This window comes from Parasteatoda tepidariorum, chromosome 9 (genome assembly GCF_043381705.1).
Source record: "Parasteatoda tepidariorum isolate YZ-2023 chromosome 9, CAS_Ptep_4.0, whole genome shotgun sequence".
NCBI lineage: Eukaryota > Metazoa > Arthropoda > Arachnida > Araneae > Theridiidae > Parasteatoda > Parasteatoda tepidariorum.
Window position 1 is genome coordinate 54,680,567 of NC_092212.1, and position 25,557 is coordinate 54,706,123.

General features: G+C 31.0%; 1 protein-coding gene across 8 annotated transcripts in view; it reads right to left on the reverse strand.

Moving 5' to 3' along the window:
* LOC107455557 (uncharacterized) overlaps nucleotides 1-25,557 on the reverse strand; it is an 84,523-nt gene that overhangs the window by 20,950 nt on the left and 38,016 nt on the right. For 3 of the 8 annotated variants that reach the window (XM_043040492.2, XM_071185945.1, XM_071185943.1), the window contains exons 2-5: nucleotides 13,091-13,462; nucleotides 9,599-9,832; nucleotides 6,485-6,745; nucleotides 1,232-1,325 (exon numbers count right to left, since the gene is read on the reverse strand). In XM_043040492.2, the coding sequence (XP_042896426.1) occupies nucleotides 1,232-1,325; nucleotides 6,485-6,745; nucleotides 9,599-9,832; nucleotides 13,091-13,462 (961 nt within the window). Of the gene's footprint in view, nucleotides 1-1,231; nucleotides 1,326-4,032; nucleotides 4,294-6,484; nucleotides 6,746-9,598; nucleotides 9,833-13,090; nucleotides 13,463-22,506; nucleotides 22,683-25,557 lie in introns of those variants that run through there. The other 5 variants (XM_043040491.2, XM_043040496.2, XM_043040493.2 and 2 more) reach the window with 3 other exon arrangements.

Consider the following 25,557-nt stretch of genomic DNA (forward strand, 5'->3'; position numbering starts at 1 on the left):
GAACAAGAGGTTGAACTCCAGTGGGGAAAGATTAGAATATTAAAAATAAAGAATGGTGCAGAAAAATGTTATGTTTGTTTATATTCATCATCTTACTATGTTATTGTTCGCAACTAAGCTCCGTGAAGAGATATTTGTTTAACTGTAAACGCTTGGGATTACAGTTCAAAATATATAAATTGGATTTTATTTTGTTTTGCTAGTTTTATAGCATATTAAAATTTTAGTGTTTGGAATTTAAAATTTATTGTAGTTTGAGAATTTATGTAAAAGGACTTTGAAGAAAGCTTATTAAATTTACTGAATGCTATTGTCTTGCGTTATTAATATTCTTGAATTGAAATAGTTACTCATGGGGATTTTTTTCNCTGCTTAGATTGTTTTTTTTTATTGCTTCGAGTACAAAGTTATTAGTTATCGAAAATTAAATAGCAGTAAAAAATATATATTGTCAAATGAATATAAACAATGATACAGAACAAATGCCAATTGTATCTGATTTATTAATTTTTTGTGTGTGTAAGAAGTTTTATAGTTCTCCGGAATTTAAATTTAAAAATCACGTGCAAATTATATAAAAAGATCTAATAGATTTTTTTTAAATATTTGAGTTGCCTATTAATTGTGATATTTAATTTGATGGCTTCATATTTCAAACCATTCCCTAGTCTGAATAATGGAGACCATAACACTTAAAATGTGGCTACCTGTCACATTTTGAGTGCTAAATATCCAATTAAAAGACAAAATTTGTTAAAGTAAAAAGGCATATATATAGTACATTTTTGTGTCTGATTTCGTACTTTAAAATATTGCTGCACATATTAATCTAATTTTGAATATAAAGATAAAGTAAAAACTTGCTGATAACTTAAAAATAGCAGAAATATCAAATCGAAAAATATTCAATTATAATGCGTGTAAAACAAAATATAATTATTATAAAGATTTAGGTAACTTTAATGATATACTGTAATTAATTCTCAGAAAATATGGAATAAAACTCTTAGCGAATTAATATATAATCAACGGGGTTTATATATAACATATACACTTTATACTTACATATAAACTTTATATATACATATAAAGTTTGAATTTTTTATACATAATTAAATAGCACCACTCCACCTTGAAATTTAAGTTTCAAGCAAAAAAAGTTCCATGAGGAAACTTAAACGGTTGTAGACACTTAATACTCTCACTTTAATTAAAATGAAATCTAACTTACCTGAATATAGGTTTAAAATTCACTCTTAGGTTCTCTAAATCCTCATCGTTCTCTGAGAAATCTAACAGGTCTCGTTCAAAAAATGTGAAAGCATCTGGAACAAAATAATGAATACGGGATTACTTCCATTTTTCTGCACCAGGATCAACACCAGGGCTTCTCCATTTTTTTTCGGCTACGGAACCCTAAATAATCAAAGTTTTTCGGTGGAACTCCGATTTAATAAATAAAGTTAAGGTAATTGTGAAAGTTATAACCTGTATAAACTATTTTTAAAATATTTAATTAGAGGAATGAAGATTTTTCATCTTTTTATCATTAATGATATTAAATTAGGTTTTATTTCCGTCAGTTAAATTTGCAGTCCTTGCGCTATATCTGGTCTAGTTATGAATTTGTTTTTGGTGTTTTTTATACATGAGTCAATAAAATAAGCCGCACCATATCACTGTTTTTGAAGTAAATGAAGTTTTATATTATCAAGTATATGGATGATTCTCACGAAATATGACAATTTACAGTACCTTGTTCCAAGATCCAATACTATGCTACTAAAAGAAATTTAAAAAAAAAATTCATAAATAGCATTGCTGTTAGCATTTTAAAATGACTTTGCATTAGCATTGACTGTTTTGTAAATTTAAAAAATTCAATTGAATTTCAAAATGTCATTTTCCTGGTATGTGACAAACAATATTTCCAATACTAACTAGCTTCAAAACTTCCCATTAATTATTCAATATCTAATTTTTTTTTATCTCAACCGTTGTAAGCATTTCTAGAATAGAGTATACGCAGAGGGTATTATTTACAAAAACTTTGTTGAAAATAATTTTTTCTGTCAATTATTTGTTTGTCACACTAAATTCTGTCATTTTCCTAGCTACTTTTATTTAGTGATTTATAACCAAAATAGATAGCGCAAGCAATCAATATCTTATGTTAATAGATTGCTTTGAATACCATCCTATCTGAACATGTCTTATTGCGTGAATAAAGAACCAACTTTCTGGTTCAAAATCTATTTCAAACAATTTTTCAAGGTGAGTAGGTTTTTATGTTGTCATTTTCCTGTCTTCTTGAAATCATTAATTACATAAACTGCATAGATTTATCTCAGTTATTTCAAAAAATTCTGCTTTCTGCCGAATGTAAACGTTTTAGGCCAAAATGTAAAAATTAAAGCTAAATGCTATAAAAGGGCAAATTTGTCATTATCCTGGCTGTCATTTTCCTGACTTACGAAACACAGGACATTGACGTGTTACCAGAAAATTTTATAAACAGTATATAGTAAAGAGGGAAAACAAATATTAACCTAATACCAAGTTTGTACAAGATTGTAATATGCGTGAATGTAATCAAAGCTACTTATATTTATTTAATGATTGATTATTATACACAATTTTATTCTGTACGTATCAGCAACAAAAACATTTTTGATTTTTTCTACAGTGGATGAAATAATTAATTTAAGTAATTCATGGTCTATCTAACATAAAGGCTTAAGTTGAGTTACTTACTATTAAGCTTGAAATCACTGTTTTTTAAACTTCTAAGCTAATATTTAATTTTCCTGTCATTCAAAATTTAATGCATTTCTAATTTACTTTCGTTTTCTTGAGGAAATGTCCTACACTGCTGTCTGTAAGATATTAATAAGTGTAACTAAATAAATACACAAAAAAATTTAAATTATTTTGAAGACTTTAAATTTGAAGAAATTTTTTGTTCCGAATTGTCATATTTCCAGAGAATCATCCATATAGGGTAAACCAACCAGTGAAGGAACACTACCCAGTGAAGGAACACTACCCAGTGAAGAAACTACCCAGTGAAGGAACATTTCATATATATTGATTAAAAATATGAATTTGAAAGTTTTTCTTTAGATTGATTGGTAACAATAGCTTACTGCCAAACAATAGGAAGTCATCTAGCAATGTTTTGGATTACCTGGTTAAATAGACTTCTCTAGAAAAATTTCTGAATTTGTTATTATCTCTGCAACACCTTGTTTCTTTGAAAGAATTATAAGGTGAGCGTTTATATTTATATGTTTGAAGTAGAATTAATTACATGTAATAGTTTTATTTTTCTCACTGTGAAAATAAGAATTCAAAATATAGTTATTGAAGTTATGTTTTATTTTTTTAAGCATCATAGCATAATAAAGATCACTGAGATTCACTGGATCACCAAACGATGAAAAACCAGTGAAGGAACAAGTGTTTCTTTACTGGTTTTTTTACTGCTTAATGAAAATAAAAGATAAACTTTAATTTTCTTGTACCTTTAGTGATGTTCCGCATCAAAAGTATGTTAAAAATTCGAAAAACAGCTTCTAACCAGTGAGGGAACAGGCATGTTCCTTTATATGTCATATATGTTATATTTTCAAGAATAGTCTTGTTTCTAAATATTTGTATGGCTTATAAAATCATAAAGAGCATTTAAAATAACCAAAATTAAGTGTTCCTTTACTGGATGTTCATTCACTGGTAAGAGCTGTTCCTTCACTTGGTCTTCTTACTACTTGTTATTTGAACCTCCAAAACTTTAAAACAATATTATGTAAGTTCTCTACAATTTTTTAACATAATTTGCAATTAGTAACAAATATGTTGACTCTGTCATTTAACTAAAATTACGAATTTTGAAATTAATATGATGTTTTAAAAAGCAAGCGAAGCTTAAGTGTTCCTTCACTGGTTAGTTTACCCTATCTCAGCTGTAGTTTTTTTTTTTTTTGGGTTTATTTACTTAACATTATTTTGTGAGAGTGGAAAAATTGTTCTTACCAACACCATCATTAGGTTGGCAGACTAGAGCCCAAACAAATCCAGTCTTAGAAGAATACCATGGGCCAGCTACTTTAATTGACACAGTCCAAGAGCAAGGCAGCGTAGCTATGGCTACTTGTTGTCCGTCTTCAGGAACAAATAAATGCAAGTTAGAACGGGAAATACCGACGAGGTATGTTCGATTATGTTTTTCTTGGGTGAGGAAAAGTGTGCTTATTGGTTCATCAGTCATAATAGTTCGATTCCAAATGATAGAGCCTGAAACAACATACATTAAACATTTAGTGTTTGACTAAATATGAAAAACTGCTTAGATTGTTTTTTTTTATTATTTATGTTTATGGTTGAGACAGATTATAGAGTTCAGCTCGAAAATTTATTAGAAACATCTTTCATAAACATTTTATGTTATTCATCAGCATTAAAGTAAAGATACTGATAAATAATACAAGATATTGTACATTACCTCATTAACATACTTAAAGGATTTAGTGATTGACTAAGTATTAAAAACTGCTTAGATTGTTTTTTTATTATTATTTATGTTTATGGTTGAGACAGATTATAGAGTTCAGCTCGAAGATTTGTTAGAAACATCTTTCATAAACATTTTTTATTATTTATCAGCATTAAAGTAAAGATACTGATAAATAATACAATGTACATTGTACAAATGTACATTGCCTCATTAACATAAAGCATTTAGTGATTGACTAAATATAAAAAACTGCTTAGATTGTTTTTTTTTTAATTACTTATGTTTATGGTTGAGACAGATTATAGAGTTCAGCTCGAAGATTTATCCGAAACATCTTTTATAAACAGTTTATATTATTTATCATCATTAAAGTAAAGATACTAATAAATAATACAAGATATTGTACATTGCCTCATTATACTATACATTACGTTTTTCATATGACTTTTTAAAATAATTATGGAAGCGAAGGATTGAATGGAAATTTTTAACAGCGTAGGAGGTGAAAATGATTATACGATGCCAAACTCAAAATCTTCCATTTTTCTAATATAATAATGTCAAAGAGTATCATAAATTAGATTTACCAAAAAAAAGAAGGGAAGTTAAAAGAAAATAAGGGGAAGATCAATAGGTCGTTGATCTATGCTTACCTGACAAAAGCGAAACTACACTTATTGAAAACAAATAGGTCTGGCGGTGATTTTAAAATGTATATGTTCACATTTAGCGACTAGGAACGCTCATTCAACATTTATATAGCTGTTTAGTGCATGTGCTGGATATCTATGTTTCGCATTTACGTAAGCAAATGTCGCAGAAGAAAACCATTCTCCGGTATTTCCTATATTGATGCTTTTTAAAGACAAAAATGCACTTATTTTTTTTAAGTAAAGAGACTGTCTGGTATTCCTTACACTGTTGCATTTTAAAGGTAAAGAGACTCTGCCTGATGGTATTCCTTAAAACTGATTTTTAAGGAAAAGAGACACTGCCTGGTATTTCCTAAACTGATTTTTAAGGAAAAGAGACACTGCCTGGTATTTCCTAAACTGATTTTTAAGGAAAAGAGACACTGCCTGGTATTTCCTAAACTGATTTTTAAGGAAAAGAGACACTGCCTGGTATTTCCTAAACTGATTTTTAAGGAAAAGAGACACTGCCTGGTATTTCCTAAACTNTTTTGTGTTGTCATTTTCCTGGCTTCTTGAAATCATTAATAACATAAACTACATAGATTTATCTGAGTTATTTTAAGAAATCCTGTTGTTTTCTGCAGAATGTAAACGTCTTAGGCCAAAATATTAAATTAAAGTAAAACTATATGCTATAAAATGACGAATTTGTCATTATCCTGGCTGTTATTTTCCTGGTTTATGAATTCCAGGACATTGAAGCGTTACCGAATTTTTTTTAAACTGCTAATACTGTAAGGAGGAAAAGCAAATATTAACCTAATACCAAGTTTATGTATGATTGTAATATGGTTGGATGTACTCAGTTATTTATTTATTTAATGATTGATTATTATACACAAATTTATTCTGTACATATCAGCAACAGAAAAAAATTTGATTCTTTCTACAGTGGATAAAAATAATTAATATAAGCAATTTATGGTCCATCTAACATAAAGGCTTAAGTTGAGTTACTTACTATTAACTTAAAATGACTGTTTTTTAAACTTCTAAGCTAATATGTCATTTTTCTGGCATTCAAGATTTGATGAATTTCTATTTTATTTTCTCGAGTAAATGTCAATAAACTACACTGCTGCCTGTAAGATATTAATAAGTGTGAAGAAGTATACAAAAAAAATTTAGATTATTTTGAACACTTTAAATTTGAAGAAATTTTTTGGTCCGAATTGTCATGTTTAAAAAGAATCACCCATATATATCTCAGCTGCAGTTTTTTTGGGATCATTCATGTAACATTATTTTATGAGGGTAGAATAATTATAGAACTTACCAACACCATCGTTAGATTGGCAGACTAGAGCCCAAACAAATCCAGTCTTAGAAGAATACCATGGGCCAGCAACTTTAATTAACACAGTCCAAGAGCACGGCAGCGTAGCTATGGCTACTTGTTGCCCGTCTTCAGGAACAAATAAATGCAAGTTAGAATGGGAAATACCGACGAGGTAAGTTCGATTATGCTTTTCTTGGGTGAGGAAAAGTGTGCTTATTGGTTCATCAGTCATAATAGTCTGATTCCAAATGATAGAGCCTGAAACAACATACATTAAACATTTAGTGTTTGACTAAATATTAAAAAACTGCTTAGATTGTTTTTTATTATTATTTATGTTTATGGTTGAAACAGATTATAGAGTTCAGCTCGAAGATTTATTAGAAACATCTTTTTTTATAAAAATTTTATATTATTTATCAGCATTAAAGTAAAGATACTGATAAATAATACAAGATATTGTACATTACCTCATTAACACACTTAAAGCATTTAGTGATTGACTAAATATAAAAAACTGCTTAGATTGTTTTTTTTTATTATTATTTATGTTTATGGTTGAGACAGATTATAGAGTTCAGCTCGAAGATTTATTAGAAACATCTTTCATAAACATTTTATATTATTTATCAGCATTAAAGTAAAGATACTGATAAATAATACAAGATATTGTACATTACGTCATTATACATTACCTTTTTCATACGACTTTTTATAATAATTATGGAAGCGAAGGATTGAATGTAAATTTTTGATCGCGTAGGAGGTGAAAATGATTAACTATGCCAAACTCAAAAGTTCCAACTTTTCTAATATAATATCAAATAGTATCATAAATTAGATTTACCAAAAAAAAGGAGGGAAATAAAAAGAAAATAAAGGGAAGATCAATAGGTCGTTGAGCTATGCCTTCCTGACAGATGCGAAACTACACTTATTGAAAACAAATAGGTCTGGCGGTGATTTTATAATGTATATGTTAACCGTGAAGGTACGAAACCCGGAGAATGTTCATTCAACATTTATTTAGTTGTTTATTGTATGTGCTAGATATCTATGTCTCTCATTTACGTAAGCAAATATCGCAGAAGAAAACCTACATTGATGCTTTTTAAAGTCAAAAACACACTTATTTTTTTTAAGTAAAGAGACTGTCTGGTATTCCTTACACTATTGCATTTTAAAGGTAAAGAGACTCTGCCTGATGGTATTCCTTAAAACTGATTTTTAAGGAAAAGAGACACTGCCTGGTATTTCCTAAACTGATGTTTTTTTAAGGTTAATTGCCACTGACCCATATACATTTGCTCGGAATTGACCACGATGATTGATATCGACTCATACACCAGTGATAGTCTGAATGTACAGGAATGTAATCTAATATTCGAACTTCTACCGACGTATTTGGTATGAGTTGACATTCACCAGTGAATGTAGAATATCTCCTATTTGGAACATTCTCAATAATATACTACGTATCATACTGGAATAAATATAGAAAATTGTATTAATAGTTTAATTTGTATCGAATGCAAAAGATCTCAGTGCTCACGATTACCTTTAATGTAGATTGTCAAAATACTTATGAAAGCGAAACATTTGCACACTGAGGGTGTCAATTTATTGTTTAGGCTAGGGAGACACAAAAACACAATCGAAATCGAATCGAATCACTAATAAAGAAACCGGGATGAAAAATAATAAAACCAGTTTGATTGCTTGTTTAAACTTTGAGATGCCTATGGAAGGCTATACTGAAAACACCAAACGGGTTTTAATGCTTTCAGTGCCGCCTTTCTTTCTGGTGATTCGTTAGATTTCAATAAAGTTTTTTTGTGTTTCTTTCCTTAATGTGTACTCTTTGACCCTCATTTTCATAAAGGATTCTAAAAATATGCAATTATGGAGGTTATTGTTGAACACCCATCTTAGAGGGAGGAGAGCATGTTAAATGGCATTTTAATGAATCATATTTTAAGAACTTATTAAGATCGGTTCTGAGAATAAAGAAACAAATTTGCCAAGGCTTCAAATTTTGATGTTTATGTTTAATGCTTTTTATAAAGTTTCAGAACATAAGTCGTTATTTTTGAACGCGGAATGCGCCAAATTTTAAGAAAATTTTTTTGTTGTAAGTTATTTTAGTTAGTTTTTAACTTGGCCAAAGTTATTAACTTGCTCATTGTTCGCCAAGGTAACGATAATGCTAAGTGTAAAATGATGTAAAGGTAAATAAAATTTCATTTCTTTCAATTTAACATAATTTACAAAGTATAAATTGATAACACAATCATTTCAAAGTAAAATTGTAATTAATGATAGATTTCCATAATATACAATATCCAATCCATATACAATCTATAAAATCCTGCATTCAATATGAAACACAATATGTTGTTAAAGTGATCGAATCATTTTAGCGAAAAAAAACATCTCTTTTTTTTAAAACGGAATAAGTCTATTCCTTATAGTCAAAGTTAAAAAAAAAAAATGAATAATCAAGGTTTCTCAAATTACCGCGTGCTTATTATATAAATACAGTTTTTATCAAAACAAATAAAAAAAAAAAAAGACTTAAAAGATATCCGCAAAATTACTATGATGCAACTGTATGAAACGTCAGGATTAACCTTTGCCAATATTTTTAAACCCGTTCGTACACAAACCCTAAAATAACGAGTACTTCCTGTCATCTCTCTGCAGCATGTAACTTCCGCTTGATCAATGATTTGATCCCTTTTTTCGCCTTTCTCATAGCACTACTCAGGGAATAATCAATAACTTACCCTGAGTTATTTTCTTCGTATATAAAGTAGGAGTCTTAAGATTATGCGATTTCTCCACTCTCCATACTTTTTCCTTCTCCGTTACTATAGTTTCGGAAAATATTGCTTTTCCCCCACGCAAGTGTATCCCTAATGATTATTAAAACGTACTGCGGTGGAGAAAAAGCAAGATTTGTCGAAACCATTCTAACGGAGAGGGAGAAAGTGTGGAGAGAAAGAGAAAATCGCGTAACTTTGAGATGCATATTCTGTCTATTACAAAAAATGTATTATTAACAATTTTAATAATTTACCATGTTTTGTCCTGATTATGATTATTACTTACCATTCTCTGCATGAACAGCAGCTATAAATCTCTTTCCAGTCACGAAACAAATTTTACAGTTACTTCTCAAATTACAAAAAACTTGGGAAGGTTCTTCCGGCAAAGTATTGTTCCACATTTCTTTTCCATTCGAAACCGTCAAAGATTTCAGTTTTCCACCATCTTCGTTGACGTGTCCGAAAATGACCAATGTTGGATTACTTTGCGTATTTGTCCTCAGGTTCGTAGATAATTCTAAAAAAGATCTTAAGTTACAGTTAGAAGTAAAAATATTCATTATTGTATTACAAATTACAAGTAGATTGCATGATTTTCATGCAATATGAAAAAGTTTAAATTGGAAACTTCTTAATTGCAACAGCACTTTTTTAAAAAAAATATCATCTAATCGTTATAGAGATGTCCAAGCCAAAGGTTGAGCTATATGACTGAGTTGAATAAATCAGTTGTCATTTGCACCATTCCTATTAGACGAGTCATACTCAAAGGCCAATAGAAACATATTCCTATAGGTTGCCCTCTGTAACTGATTGATCATTGATGGATTACCTGTGGTTGGTGACGTCATCTTAGACATCACTATTCACGCTGAAAGATAAGTAATTTATTTACGTCGATCTAGAGCTGCGCAATGGACTATCAGCGATTGTCTGGCAAACATCCTTGAGGATGATCTGAACACATGCCATCACAATTTTGATCCTCTGCAGAGGGGATGGCACCCCTGCTTTGGTAGCCCTTTAACCCGAGAGAAGTCAGCACTTTACGGGAGCAGTTTAACGAGGACCTATACCGCACACTCTGAGTCCTTACGCAGACTGATCAAAGTGGTCACCCACCCGCTTACTGACAGTAGCCCGTGATTCTTGACTTCGATGTCACACTGAGAACTGTGTCTTCACGATCAGTCCCATTGTGGGACCAATTCAAGCTTAAAATATAACGATTGATTAACAAGTTCAATTTAGATGGTGTTAGTATTTTAAATTACTGTTTAAGCTTCTTCTAGAAATAGTGGATAAACAGTTAAAAGGACAACGTAAAGGTTTTTAAAACAACTACCGAGTTTCATTGAATCGATGAGTCCGAAAACTAGCCTCCACTTTCTTTCATAATTAAAAATCTTGTATTCTTAAGTGTAACCGGTTTAAAAATTTCATGTTCTCCTACCTGGTTTAGAATTTTTTTGAGCAGTGAAATTTTTATTTAGTTTGAAAATGCGTCATATTCTGGCGATGGCCTGTTCTCCAAAAGAGCCTAGAAATATATCACCAGAAGGCTGACGTTGCTTATGAAATTGTCCGCATAACCTAACAATTATTTGGTTTAGGTTTGTTATCTTGTAGAAGCTTTATATCACACAATGAGTGATTCAAAGGGTAGGTCTTTAGATGGTATATGCAAGAAAATAAAGAGAAATAAAAGTAACTATGAACTGTAAAGAAAGTAATTTTAGATAATATACTTAATTTCAAAGGCTTTTGGTTGGAGCATTATAAGAAAAACGTGTTATCAAAGTGCTTCCAAGCTAAAGCAAAAAAGGAGAACAGTGTCACATTTAGCAATTTTACTTATACAAGCACTACACCTGGTTAAGTTGAAGTATCTCCATCTATTGGAGATTTATGCAGATTAATATTTACTCTGTACAAAAAAGTACTCTAAAAAAGGTACCTTAACCAGTTAAAAGTATATTTTGGAAAAGTTGCCATAAACTACATGAAAACTGCTGACATAAGAGTTTTTAAAATATGAATAAAAAGAATTTTTGTCTTTCTATGAAGAAATTCGTAAGTGCTCCAGCACAGATAAACATAATCCAAAGGATTTTTGAAACCTACACAAATATCAATGAATATATAGTCTAAGATTTAAATAAAGTCTTTATTTCATTTCTAAATGACAAATTATCAATATTTTTGCTTGCTAAAAATAATTTATAGTATCGTTTTAAGGTTTTTTCCAGAAACTGGTCATCTCCAAATTAGAGTTATTTTTTTAATTAAAAAATTGATTTTTATAGTACAATTACAATAACATATTTTGTAATCAGCCATATTTTAAAATCAAAACTAAAAACGCTCTATAAATCAAGCTGATACTTAACTATTTAGTTTTTTGTTTCTCCTGTAAAATTAATTTTGTTGAAGATGACCGGTTTTTGAACTCGGTGATTAAATTTAAAATTAGGTTTTAGTTGAGAAAAAAAAATTTTTTTTCTCGTTAAAATATTGTCACTGTTTTTGGAAAATTGAATTAATACTATACGACAAAACCACTTCTTGCATATTGTAAAACGCTACATTTTTAATTGCTAGGCGCGTCAGTTTTTGTCATTTTATCGCTTGGCGTAAGGAACATGAAATTTTAGTGACGAATATTAATTTATCTACACATTTACAATACCAAAACATTGTGTTTTTTTTATTATTCTCAACACGAATACATTAAATATGCGTTGTAGCGACTGGTAATTTTGTTTCATGGCTCCTTAACCATTGCAATTGGCATAGTAGCGCCCATAACATTTTTGAACAGCAGGTGTTGTGAGTTGAATACTAAAACACTCTCATGTTTATATAGCCTGGTGTAAGTTAAATCTGTCGTGGATGAAAGTTCTTTCGTTGTTTGAGGTGCGGAAGTTTGGAGAGGGGTACCAGCTCGGGCTCTATCCACGTCGTCTGACCAGGGCATTCCTATCATGGCCGTTAAAATATAGAGCTCTGAAAAAGGGACTAGATGCTTGTATAAGTTTAGGTGATCTTATGACTGACAAAGAGAGGTAAAAATATATTTCAACTGTGTAAATTTCGCCTTCTTAAAACAACCTGCCTTATTTCATAAATTAAATTTAGTGAAAAAAAGTTTTACTTTTATTTCATTATGTTATTATTTTATCTTTTTATCTATATAAAAAAATTTCGAACACTCTAAAAAGGAGAAAATATTTGGTCGCAGCTTCAGCGACAACCATAGGGCACATTACTTTCATAATGAGCTTCTGCCGGATAGAAATGCATTACAAAATGCAAGCCCGTAAAAAGGGAAAAACTAAAATATTCCCTCTTTAAATTTAAAATATGATTGAAGAAAATATTTTTTTAAAAATATATTAGTGATTGCTCTGATATTTTAAATACGATTTAGTTATTTATAAAAAATCACAATATACGAATTTAAAAATTATTTAAAGCTCATTTTGTTATGTAACAAATTTTTTTATACAGATGTTATAACGTTTAACAGACTAGCCAAAGATCTTGATATTTTTAACATGTATTTAAAAAAAAATATGCTTTTAAAAAATTATGTCTAAATGTTTAATTGTTCCTATTAATTTTTTCCCCTCATTCTGCACTATTGTAATTTTATTATTTTGACTGTTTTATCGCGTTTTATCACCAAAATAAAATAAAAGCCTAATTGTTTTCAAACAACTATTCTAATTTCATAAAATATGTTTAAAAACTGTCATTTAGCTTTAGTACTTACGTAAACTAGTTAGATTCAACGTCCATTTTTCTTCCGCCAACAGACACGGAGATAGCCAGCAAGGTATCAGCCAAGCAAATGCAACAATATACAGAATTCCACCATTGAAGGACAATATGAAGCACAGTTTCCTCAATAAGCTCATGCCTTGTCGAGTTTCCTGCTTTTTTGGTTCGTCTGAAGAATCACTGTGGTACTTCTTCTTGCACGAACTTTGATAAATATCATCTGCGCTTAGTGTTCGATCCATTGGAATGGTGCCGTGATCGACGACTTTATTTTTGGCTAGATTAATAGGAGTGGTTTCGTCTACGCTCGTTGAACGCTTCAGCAAATTATCAACAGCACCCTTCAACTCCAGTCCACGCATGGCTGTCATAAAACGAAAAACAAGAGTTATTATACAAGTCGCTGTAAAATAATGTGACCAAAACAAAAAAAAGCAACAAAAAAAATAAATAAATCAAAATCACGTAGAAGCACAAGAGATGCACCAGTGCCAGGCTCGTTTAATAAAAAGAGATTTCGGGCTCGGACTGATGAAATTTTCATATTACCACTTTTAAACAAACGATTGATTCAGTGATTAAGAATAAAAAATGCAAAAATTATGAGGCATTAAAAATTAAAGTTATCTGTGCTTTTTCGTTTTGAGGCTAACACTATTTGTCAAATGACTTCAAGATTTTAATTTTCTTTTTTAATTTTTGTTTCAGTCATTTTAAAGTTTCAGTCAATTCAGTTTTTTTTCTTCCTTTTTTTACTGGCTAGTGCTAAAAAAAAAGGTTTAAATGACTAATTTCCTTATTTAAACATCCTAGTCTAAGTGATAAGACAGCATAATTCGGGTATACCTCAATCTCTGGTGAATTTAGGCTCTAAGTAATCCTCCCAAATCAAAATTTTTGATGTTTTTCCATTGATTGACCAATATAACGTTGATGGTAAACGTTAATAATTCCATCATGAACCATTATATTTTTGATAGTAACCAACATAAGTAACCATCACTCCAATGTAGGAATTCGGACTGATTTATGCCTAGTCCAACATAAGAATAGCAATTCGTTTTGATGGCTTATTTATGCTGAACCATCAGAAATTTCCATCATAGTTCCTTAGAAATCAAATGTTGGAATGATCATGAACCACCATCACCCCAATGTAAGAATTCAGGCTGATTTATAAAGGTTCAACATAAAAACCCAAGTATTTTTTTATTGTATTATCCCGAGAACCAAAAGGAATTCCCATCATGGAAATGTATAATTGGAACCACCACGGATCATCCTGAACTGTTGGTCCATGAGAATCAAACTTCTCTTTATGGTTAACCATCATAGGATTAAAATAGCATTTTCCATCATGGAATGATGGAAGTATGTTGGCATATCAAAAACCATGAAAGCATAATGGAAAATGTTGGACGATAGTGACCATCACATGATGTTGGACCATCAGGAATCGCACTGAAAGCAACATAAACCACAAAAATGTTTTAATGGGACCATTAAGAATTTTGACTAGTATATGTATCTCGGGCTCGGATTAAAATTCTTCAGGTTCTGACCTCCAAAAGTGAGCCAGAACTCATCTCTAAAAATCATGTAGTCGTAAAAGCTTTCCAAAGCCACATTTCTATGAAAATACGAAATGAGCAAATTGACAAGTCTTAAAATAATTAATTAAATTTTATTAATTATTCTTTTCTAGTTTTTAAAATTACTTATTTGTGGAACACGGACGACTAAGTTGGAAGCATTATTGCAGTTGGCAGCAGAAATTGATCAAGACACATTTATGTTTTAGAAGGCACGTTATTCCGAGTCACGTCGTTGTAACGAGAGCCTCCACTAGATGTGGTCTTTATCGAAGCATCGTAAAATATTAATGATAAAACGATATTTAAAACAAGTTTTCATGATGTATCAAAAATACGATAATTATCTACAATGACAAACGTCGATATATATCGATATATTTATATCGATATAGATGTATATCAGAAATAATATCGCGATTAACTGAATGAGTGAAACCTCAGCTGTGAAGATGTTTCACAGTTCAAGAACATGTATCAGTGCACATTCTCTCTCAGTCTACAGGTCTCTCTTAACTCTACAGTCGCAATTTTGCGAACATAGAGTTTGGCGAAACGAATCATCAAGTGGTTCGAATCAGTTAAATTCGGTAATTAGAATTACTTGTACTGATACAAACCGATTGATTCTAATTATTTTTTTGTTCAGAATACATACTTGATTATAAGAATACAGAATAACATAAGTTATAATTTTCAGAAGAATAACATAAGTTATAATTCTCAGAAGAACAACATAAGTTATAATTCTCAGAAGAATAACATAAGTTATAATTTTCACGAAGAATGCGTTTATGTTTAAATAAGTAAATGTTTACGTTTAAATAAGCAAATGTATAAGTAAGTAAATGTTTCATTACGTTCTGAAAAATTTTAGCTTACAAAAAAAAGCAAATTAGTTATATTGAAAAACACAGCGATAAATCGATATCTCACTATTAAAATTCCGATATTGTTCAGTAATAGTATCCACAAGTCTTAAAAAAGCTTTTCCAGATCTGATCATAAATGTAAAACATATTTTGCAAAACAGTATAAATAAAATAATATATTAATGGGACCGGAAAGTAATGTCATTTTGGTGCATTTGATATTTGTTTTCAAGATTTGAATTTTTATTAAATAATATATTCACCCTCGTCAGCAACAACCTTTCAATGCCGGATCGAAAAAATGAATTGGTTTTTAAGACTAACAAATATTTAATGCGCCGAAACGACATTACTTTCCGGTCCCCCTAATAGAATGGTATTTGCCTCTGGCCCTTGTATAAAACTTATAAAAAAAACCTCTACCAGATCCGGATAGCGTTCGTGATCTAATTGTTGGGGAATCTTTTTCTATGCTGCCTGTCATTTTAATCAAGTTATTTTGAAACACCCTGTATAAATAACTAATTATTAAGATTATTGTTTGCATATTGATAATGAATGCGAAAAAAAATCAGCATTTTAAACTTCATGGTTTATTCTAGGTTTACCAGAACTCACATTTTCTATACTATAAATTTTAAATTATTAATGAAGGTAAAACAGAATTTGTCATGATAAGTTTCTTTCACAGTATGGCGTCTTCTTAAATGTCGAGGGGAACGTGACTTTGAAAAATATCAAAGTATTATTTATTCACTTTTCTGTAATTCAACCATTATGCAAATTTGAGAACATTTTCTCAAAAGACCAGCTTATATAAATGAACGACATCGCATTTTTTGATGGCGCGTGTGCGTATGTGAAATTAGCCTTTTCAAAATTTAAATGGCGTTTTCATAAAAATAGTGTTTTCCAACTAGTTGATTTAATTCTTCCTTCAATTTTTATTCCAGTCTCTTAAAAATTCAACGGGGTGTATTTTAAATAATATTAGCTTAAGTTACATATACGAGTTTTATTGCATTTATATTTGGAGATAAATTAAATAAATCTGATTTTAAAGATATTTCTAATCAGTATGTTTTGATTATGTAAGTGTAATATTCAAAAATTCTTATGCTTAACGAAAACTTCTACAATAACTTACATGCTTCTAAATTTCTAAGTAAATAAAGTTACCACCGTTATCAAATCTCATCAGAAATGTACCTTACAATATTTAAAGTTTTTCTTTTGTTTGTCTTTAACTAAAAATCACATGATGTTGGNAAGAATAACATAAGTTATAATTTTCACGAAGAATAACATAAGTTATAATTTTCACGAAGAATAACATAAGTTATAATTTTCACGAAGAATAACATAAGTTATAATTTTCACGAAGAATAACATAAGTTATAATTTTCACGAAGAATAACATAAGTTATAATTTTCACGAAGAATAACATAAGTTATAATTTTCACGAAGAATAACATAAGTTATAATTTTCACGAAGAATAACATAAGTTATAATTTTCACGAAGAATAACATAAGTTATAATTTTCACGAAGAATAACATAAGTTATAATTTTCACGAAGAATAACATAAGTTATAATTTTCAATATTAAAATTCCGAAATTGTTCAGCAATAGTATCCACAAGTCTTAAAAAAGCTTTTCCAGATCTGGTCATAAATGTATAACACATTTTGAAAAACAGTATGAATAAAATAATATATTAATGGGACCGAAAAGTAATGTCAGTTTGGTGCATTTTATATTTGCTTTCAAGATTTGAATTTTCATTAAATAATATATTCACCCTCGTTAGCAACAACCTTTCAATGCCGGATCGAAAAAAAAATGAATTGGTTTTTAAGACTAACAAATATTTAATGCGCCGAAATGACATTACTTTTCGGTCCCCCTAATAGAATGGTATTTGCCTATGGCCCTTGTATAAAACTTATTAAAAAAAACTCTACCAGATCCGGATAGCGTTCGTGATCTAATTGTTGGGGAATCTTTTTCTTTGCCGCCTGTCATTTTAATCAAGTTATTTTGAAACACCATGTATACGTAACTAATTATTAAGATTATTATTTTCATATAGATAATGCGAAGAAAAAATCAGCATTTTAAACTTCATGGTTTATTCTAGGTTTTTCCTGAACATACTTTTTCTATACTATAAATTTTAAATTATTAATGGAGGTAAAACAGAATTTGCCACGATAAGTTTCTTTCACAGTATAGCGTCTTCTTAAATGTCGAGCGGAACGTGACTTTGAAAAATTTCAAAGTATTATTTATTCACTTTTCTGTAATTCAAACATTATGCAAATTTGAGAACATTTTCTCAAAAGACCAGCTCATATAAATGAACGACATCGCATTTTTGATGGCGTGTGTGCGTATATGAAATTAGCCTTTTCAAAATTTAAATGGCGTTTTCATAAAAATTGTGTTTTCTTATTAGTTGATTTAACTCTTCCTTCCATTTTTATTCCAGTCTCTTAAAAATTCAACGGGATGTATTTTAAATAATATTAGCTTAAGTCACATATACGATTTTTATCGCATTTATATTTGGAGATAAATGAAATAAATCTGATTTTAAAGATATTTCTAATCAGTATGTTTTGATTATGTAAGTGTAATATTCAAAAATTCTTATGCTTAACGAAAACTTCTACAATTTATATGCTTCTAAATTTCTAATAAAATTACCAGCGTAATCAAATCTCGTTAGGAATGTGCCTTACAATATTTACAGATATTCTTTTGTTTGTCTTTTAACTAAAAGCCCAAACATATAGAATAGGGGTCTTCCTCTAGCCACTGAAAACCCATCGATGATATTTTTCTGAGTTTTTATAGAACAGTGGTTATCAACTGACGGGCCGCATCCGCCCCGCAAAGCCTTTTTTTGTGGCCTGCGAACTAAGAGATATTAGTTGTCATTTTTTGCGAACAATTTTCGTAAGAAATCTATATGGGTTTTAAATACTTTCAAGTTTTATATCTTAGCAATTTGATATGTGTTGCACATTAATTATTTTATACATAGATGCACAATTAAAGTTATTGTAGCCAGAATTTTTTAATATGCAATTAAATATTTTTAAAAATCTACTTATTTTAATTTGTAATTCAATACTTTTGTTTTGTACAACTTGATAAAAATCTGACAGTAATATTTAATGTTCCTCCAAACTTAAAAGAGTCCTATATAAAAGTTTGATAAAGTTGCGGCCCGTCATTTGACTGGTGCTTTTAATTGCGGCCCCGGGCCCCATGTAAGTTGGAAACCCCTGTTATAGAACAATTTCTTGAAAAACTAAATACCGTAGAATAATAATTATTTGAAAAGATAGCCAGCATACATAGTACAAAATTCGTGACTGTTGCTTTTAAAAAAAAGATTGGCCAATTAATTTGTTTTGTGTCTTATTAATATTGAAATAATTAAATATCGAACAGGCTAATCCTAGAAAAGAGCACAAAATCGTGAAAAAGGGCAAGTTTGATAGATCACCATTTGGAGAAGTCATTGACTTTGAGAATCGTAACTTTGCAAGAAATTCACAAGATACTACTAATGTTTTATTTAAACAAAAATATTTTTTTAATCTAATAATCGGCATTGAACAATCTATCCAATTTTGAGTTAACAACTATTAACTTGTTAAACTCTATAGCTTTGTCATTTTAAACTCAAACTAAAAGTAAATAGAACTCTGGATCAAGCTTTTGAACAAACTAGCCTTTCTGGAAGCTTTTTGATGGAGGCAACAAGCATTTGCGTTACATGGCGAGGAAAACCATAACGATTTCCCACGGGTAGTCCAACTGCAAGCGTATTCTAACCCATGATCAATCTACCACTGGGAATACTTTAAATCATAACTGTAATCTGTGCAGAACTGGCATCGATCAGCTATCGTTGGGATTCGAACCTGGGTCGCCTCATAGTGAGGCGAGCTCTCTTTCTACGAGAGCAACCTCAAATCAAACAAAAATATTATAAAATTTCTTTTTATTAAATCTTAAATGGTATTCATCCTTCTACTGGAAGTATTTATGTTCTCAAGTTTTGAAAGGTAAAACAGTCTATTCCGCAGATAAATTAACTGTGCTACCAAAAGAAGACACCGTAAATTAACTGGAACTTAATTAGATCAAGATTTGTGTTGATAAAAGAATAGCTGTTGATATTGGGGAGATCAATGTTTTAAGACTAAAATAAATCCGCGGCCGATAATATACTACGATAATAATAGATACCCATGTAACGCAAAATAATGCAGCCGATATTTTTCCTACCGGGAATACGTTTCGCATTTCAAGTACAATCCTAATGGGTTGTTTGAGACAGTCATGAAAAGGGATGAAATAAATTGATTAAAATTTAATTTTATTTAAATATTTATCTAATTATCATCAGGTCAGAAATCATAAAACTTAGTAGCTTTAACCGACTGTCATCTCTTTCCTGCTCTTGAATTTCATTAACTATGTGACGTTATCTAACACCAGTCTATCCTTGGGATTTGCGAATTTATTGATGTGACCTTCTGTTGAAAAGAAAAGACCCTTAATGCATTATGTAAAGCAATGTGTTCAATTGATTCATGTAATATTTAGTACTTCGCCGATTTTAGAGTTTAAAAAGTTAAGTTTGTTCTAGGAGAGATTTTTATTTCTGAATTTAAATTAAATTCGTTCGTAATTTGCAATGATGTCAATCATCTGCTTTCGCTATATTTCTTCGGAATAAAATTTCTGTTATCACGTTGCCATTTTCTTTAGTTCAGTGCTCTTGATGTTGAAATATTTGTGATACCTTCAGTCAAATATTCCTTATATTTTATGTACGGTATTAAACCCAATTTTGACTTCCCGACTATAAATTTTGAATTTCGTAGCCTTGTAATTTTGAACCCTACCCACAAAACAAGGGAGCTCCTGAATCGAGCATTGTGATTTGTTTCGTGGAAGATTTTTTAAGGGGAACTAAACCTCAATTGCGGTACGCGGAAGGAAAAACGACCAAAACCTTTCACGGTAAACCCTTGAAACAACAAAGAGATTCTTACCCTTGATACCACAGAAAATAAAATATACAGCAAAAGTGTGGCAGGTGACAAGTTATTTGACCACTGTTTATATTTCCTAATGTAGAAATAAATATACAGCTCCCGTTAAGAATAGTATCACAAATCAAAATCGTTTGCAATCGCAAACATTAATTTTTCTTTTTAAATCTTTAATTTGTGTTTCAAAATTTAGAGATATTGCATACAAATTAAAAACATTTGCAATTTTTTATGTTTTTCAAAAGTTTATGATAACAATTTTAACGACAGTTAAAGATATTACTTACGTTAAAGGTTAATTTTAGTAGATTATTATTTTATCAATTTATATTTATTCTCCAATGCAGCAAAATGGTGTACCTTGGAATACAGGGATTCCGTGGAAAAGTCTCAGGGGTAAAGAGTTTATTTATTTATTTATTTTTTTAAATCAATATAAACTTTCGAAACTTGTAATTAGATTTCTGTCAAAACAATAAACCATCATTTCTTTGATAATCTGGTTATTTTTATTAAATTATTTAAGAAAAATGGTAGTAAAAAAATTGCGAAATTTATAGACAGTTTAATTTTTCTCGTCGAACTTTTAAAATCAAAATAAAATGACCAAATTCAAGAACAACGACTTGTGTTTCTCTGATAACTATTCTCAACGTTTTTAAAAGTTCTTAATCGAAAACCATAATTCGGCTTATTTTATTCATTTTTAGCTAATTATGTATGCAACGAAAAGAAATTCAGAACCAGAGCAGATACCACTCCAGGCCTAAAAACTCAACTGTTCGTCATGAAAACTATTTTTTGAAGGAAGTTTTATTGATAAAACCATTATTGTAAATAAATGTCTTTCTTTACATTAAATATTATCAATTGGTAGTCTTTTGAATCACCTTATAAATTATTATGCTGTGAATCTCTAAAATGGGGATGTAAATATATGAGCGTATTCTCTAAATAGGTACAGAACTGTTTGAAGTTAAATCTAGTTTATCTAACCGTTTACCAATGATGAAATTAAAATATATTGCATTATTTAAAATTTCTACATTCACCCTTACTTAGTTTTGATATAACTTAGTTTTATTTCTATATATTTTAAGAGAAAAGTAATGTGTTTGAAATTGAATAGTTCAATTATTATAGTAATTGCAATAATATTCAATAATTGTTAAAAATTTTTTTGTGAGTATGTTCAAAGCAGCTACTAAATTTTATTTGTATGTTTGGGGAGCGGTCAAAAGATGCTCGGTCATGTAAGGTTCCGTAGTCGAAAAAAATTGGAAACCGCTGCTCAAATACATAGTATTTTGCAACTTTAAAGTACTGAATCTGAAAACTGATCTTTCATCAAAATAATAAAATATTTTGGTTAGTATCAAAAATATGATTCCTTTATGGCGAATGTTAGTTTAATTTTTAAAAATAATGTATGGTAATTAAAAATATTAAAACGATCAACTAAATTCGTTACAATGATGTTCAGTTTCTTAAAAAATGGCTAAATGTTCAAGCTTAAGTTTCAAAAATAAACGCAAAGAATTTAAAACTTTAAATAAAAAATCAATCTGTTTAAATAATTCCTATTATTTACAAATAGAAGGAGAGCTTAAATATTAGCGCTAAAAACATGCTATATTTTAATAAACAATCCAAACAATTAATCTTAATAATCTTAAACAATATTTTGGATGTAAGATACACATTTCAAAAGGTGATCATAATTCATTTATTTGAAACACTTTTAAAACCAAAGTGACAACGCCTGAGAAACTATCAAATTGTTCTTTAAATGCGACAAAACATGATTCAAGGATTTTACAATCATTATTAAAAAAAATTGTTAAATAAAGTTGAATAATCTTACCGTAGACATTATGAAAAAAGCCATTTTCTTCATCAACGATGCGGAGAAAATTACAATTACCAAGAATTAAAAACTCAACTCATAATGCGTATAAATGTTCGGTATGTTGTAATCAATCTTTTAAAACTTAAAAAGCATAAGTTCCGAGTACTCGTATTTACGATTAAGTGATTTCTTTCTTTTTTTTAAGCATGCGGTGATATCCGAGTGCACAGAAAAAGTTTAAACCCGTTATTGTTCGTAAAGGATTGAAAATATTTAATCGGTTAAAAAAGGAGTTGTTATTGTAGTTGTAGTTCATTTACCTCGCACTAGAGCTGCACTATTTGCTATTGGCAGCGGTCTGGGAAACATCCCTGAGAAAGATCCGAAGACATGCCATTACAATTTTGATCCTCTGCAGAGGGGATGGCTCCCCCGCTTCATTAGCCCGACGACCTGCAAGCGAAGTCGGACACTTTACGGTAGAACAGTTTAACAGGAACCAATACCGCACACCCTCGGTGTTAAAAAAGGAAAAATTTAACTTGCATGTAGGAAGTATTTTATTTTTTGTACACATACATGCGGTCTTGTGTGCTCAATTATATAAGTATGGCTTACAAACTGGCTGTGGACTGCTCATAAAGACACGGTTGCCCAGAAGAACACTAAAGCCAAACATCACAGGCTGAGGTCAGTAAGCGGATGAGTGACCACTTTGATCAGCCCTCGTAGAGACCGAGAGTGCGTGGTATCAGTCCTCGCTAAACTATTCTACCGTAAAGTGCCTGAATTCAAGCTCAGGTTGTTGAGCTACCAAAACAGAAGAGCCATACCCTCTGCAGAGGAATAAAATTATGATGACATGTCTTCGAATCATCCTCAGGGATGTAACCCACATCAACGACAATAGCCAAATGTGCAGCTCTAGTGCGACGTAAATAAATTACCTCTTAGCTCTTTTGTCACGTATAAAGACAGATAGTCAGAAAAAGACAGCACAAAGACACATCTAGGGTTAAGGTGGGATTCGAACCCGCTACCTCCATGCTACCGGGCGTTTAGCAAGCGAGATCAGAGAAACACCGAAAAGAGTTAACATCATCACCATCGAAATCTATCTGGGCGTCTGAGGCCGTTAGCGGCTATTTTCCCTTCCATCTTAAAATTTTATATTTAAAGTGGCTCTTTCTGATAATTGGGATGCAATTTGGAGGGAAATGGAAATCCGAAAAAAGTTAATACCCACTCTCTGCTTTTTTTTCTCTCATAAAACACTCTTAATTTTGCTGTTGTTGTTGTAGTTCATTTACGTCGCACTAGAGCTGCACAATGGGATATTGGCGACGGTCTGGAAAACATCCCTGAGGATAAACCGAAGACACGCCATCACAATTTTGATTCTCTGCANAATCTTACCGTAGACATTATGAAAAAAGCCATTTTCTTCATCAACGATGCGGAGAAAATTACAATTACCAAGAATTAAAAACTCAACTCATAATGCGTATAAATGTTCGGTATGTTGTAATCAATCTTTTAAAACTTAAAAAGCATAAGTTCCGAGTACTCGTATTTACGATTAAGTGATTTCTTTCTTTTTTTTAAGCATGCGGTGATATCGGAGTGCGCAGAAAAAGTTTAAACCCGTTATTGTTCGTAAAGGATTGAAAATATTTAATCGGTTAAAAAAGGAGTTGTTATTGTAGTTGTAGTTCATTTACCTCGCACTAGAGCTGCACTATTTGCTATTGGCAGCGGTCTGGGAAACATCCCTGAGAAAGATCCGAAGACATGCCATCACAATTTTGATCCTCTGCAGAGGGGATGACTCCCCCGCTTCATTAACCCGACGACCTGCAAGCGAAGTCGGACACTTTACGGTAGAACAGTTTAACAGGAACCAATACCGCACACCCTCGGTGTTAAAAAAGGAAAAATTTAACTTGCATGTAGAAAGTATTTTATTTTTTGTACACATACATGCGGTCTTGTGTGCTCAATTACATAAGTATGGCTTACAAACTGGCTGTGGACTGCTCGTAAAGACACGGTTGCCCAGTAGAAGTCTTCGAATCATCCTCAGGGATGTAACCCACATCAACGACAATAGCCCAATGTGCAGCTCTAGACAAATAGCCAGAGAGTATAAAGACAAATAGCCAGAAAAAGACAGCCCGAGGACACATCTAGCGTTAAGGTGGGATTCGAACCCGCTACCTGCATGCAACCGGGCGTTTAGCAAGCGAGATCAGAGAAACACCAAAAAGAGTTATCATCATCACCATCGAAATCTATCTGGGCGTCTGAGGCCGTTGGCGGCCATTTTCCCTTCCATCTTGAAATTTTATATTTAAAGTGGCTCTTTCTGGTAATTGGGATGCAATTTGGAGGGAAATGAAAATCCGAAAAAAGTTAATGCCCACTCTCTGCTTTTTTTTCTCTTAAAACACTCTTAATTTTGCTGTTGTTGTAGTTCATTTACGTCGCACTAGAGCTGCACAATGGTCTATTGGCGACGGTCTGTGAAACATCCCGGAGGATGATACGAAGACACGCCATCACAATTTTGATTCTCTGCAGAGGGGATAGAACCTCTGATTCGGTAGCCCGACGACCTGCACACGAAGTCGAGCACTTTACGGTAGAACAGTTTAGCGAGGACCAATACCGCACACCCTCGGTCCCTACTTACACTGATCCCAAGTGGTCACCCACCCTCACACTGACTGTAGCCAGTGATGCTTGACTTCGGTGATCTGCTGGGAACCGTGTCTTAACGATCAGTCCACTCTTAATTTTGCGATTTTCTCACTTGTTCTTGAAGAAAGTTAAAGTGTCTGTTTAAAGTGAATAAAACGAAGATTTATAAATGAAACTCTTGGGGGGGGGATTCTATTGACAAAAACAGTAAAGAAAATTTATCATTCAATTCAAAATTATTATAAACTTTAAATAAAATGAAAAGAATAACTTTTTAAGATATTGATCTTGTACAATATTGCTTAAGCAGTATCGTAAAGAAAGAATGAAACATATATCCTGGGTTGCTGCTGGAATCGAACCTAC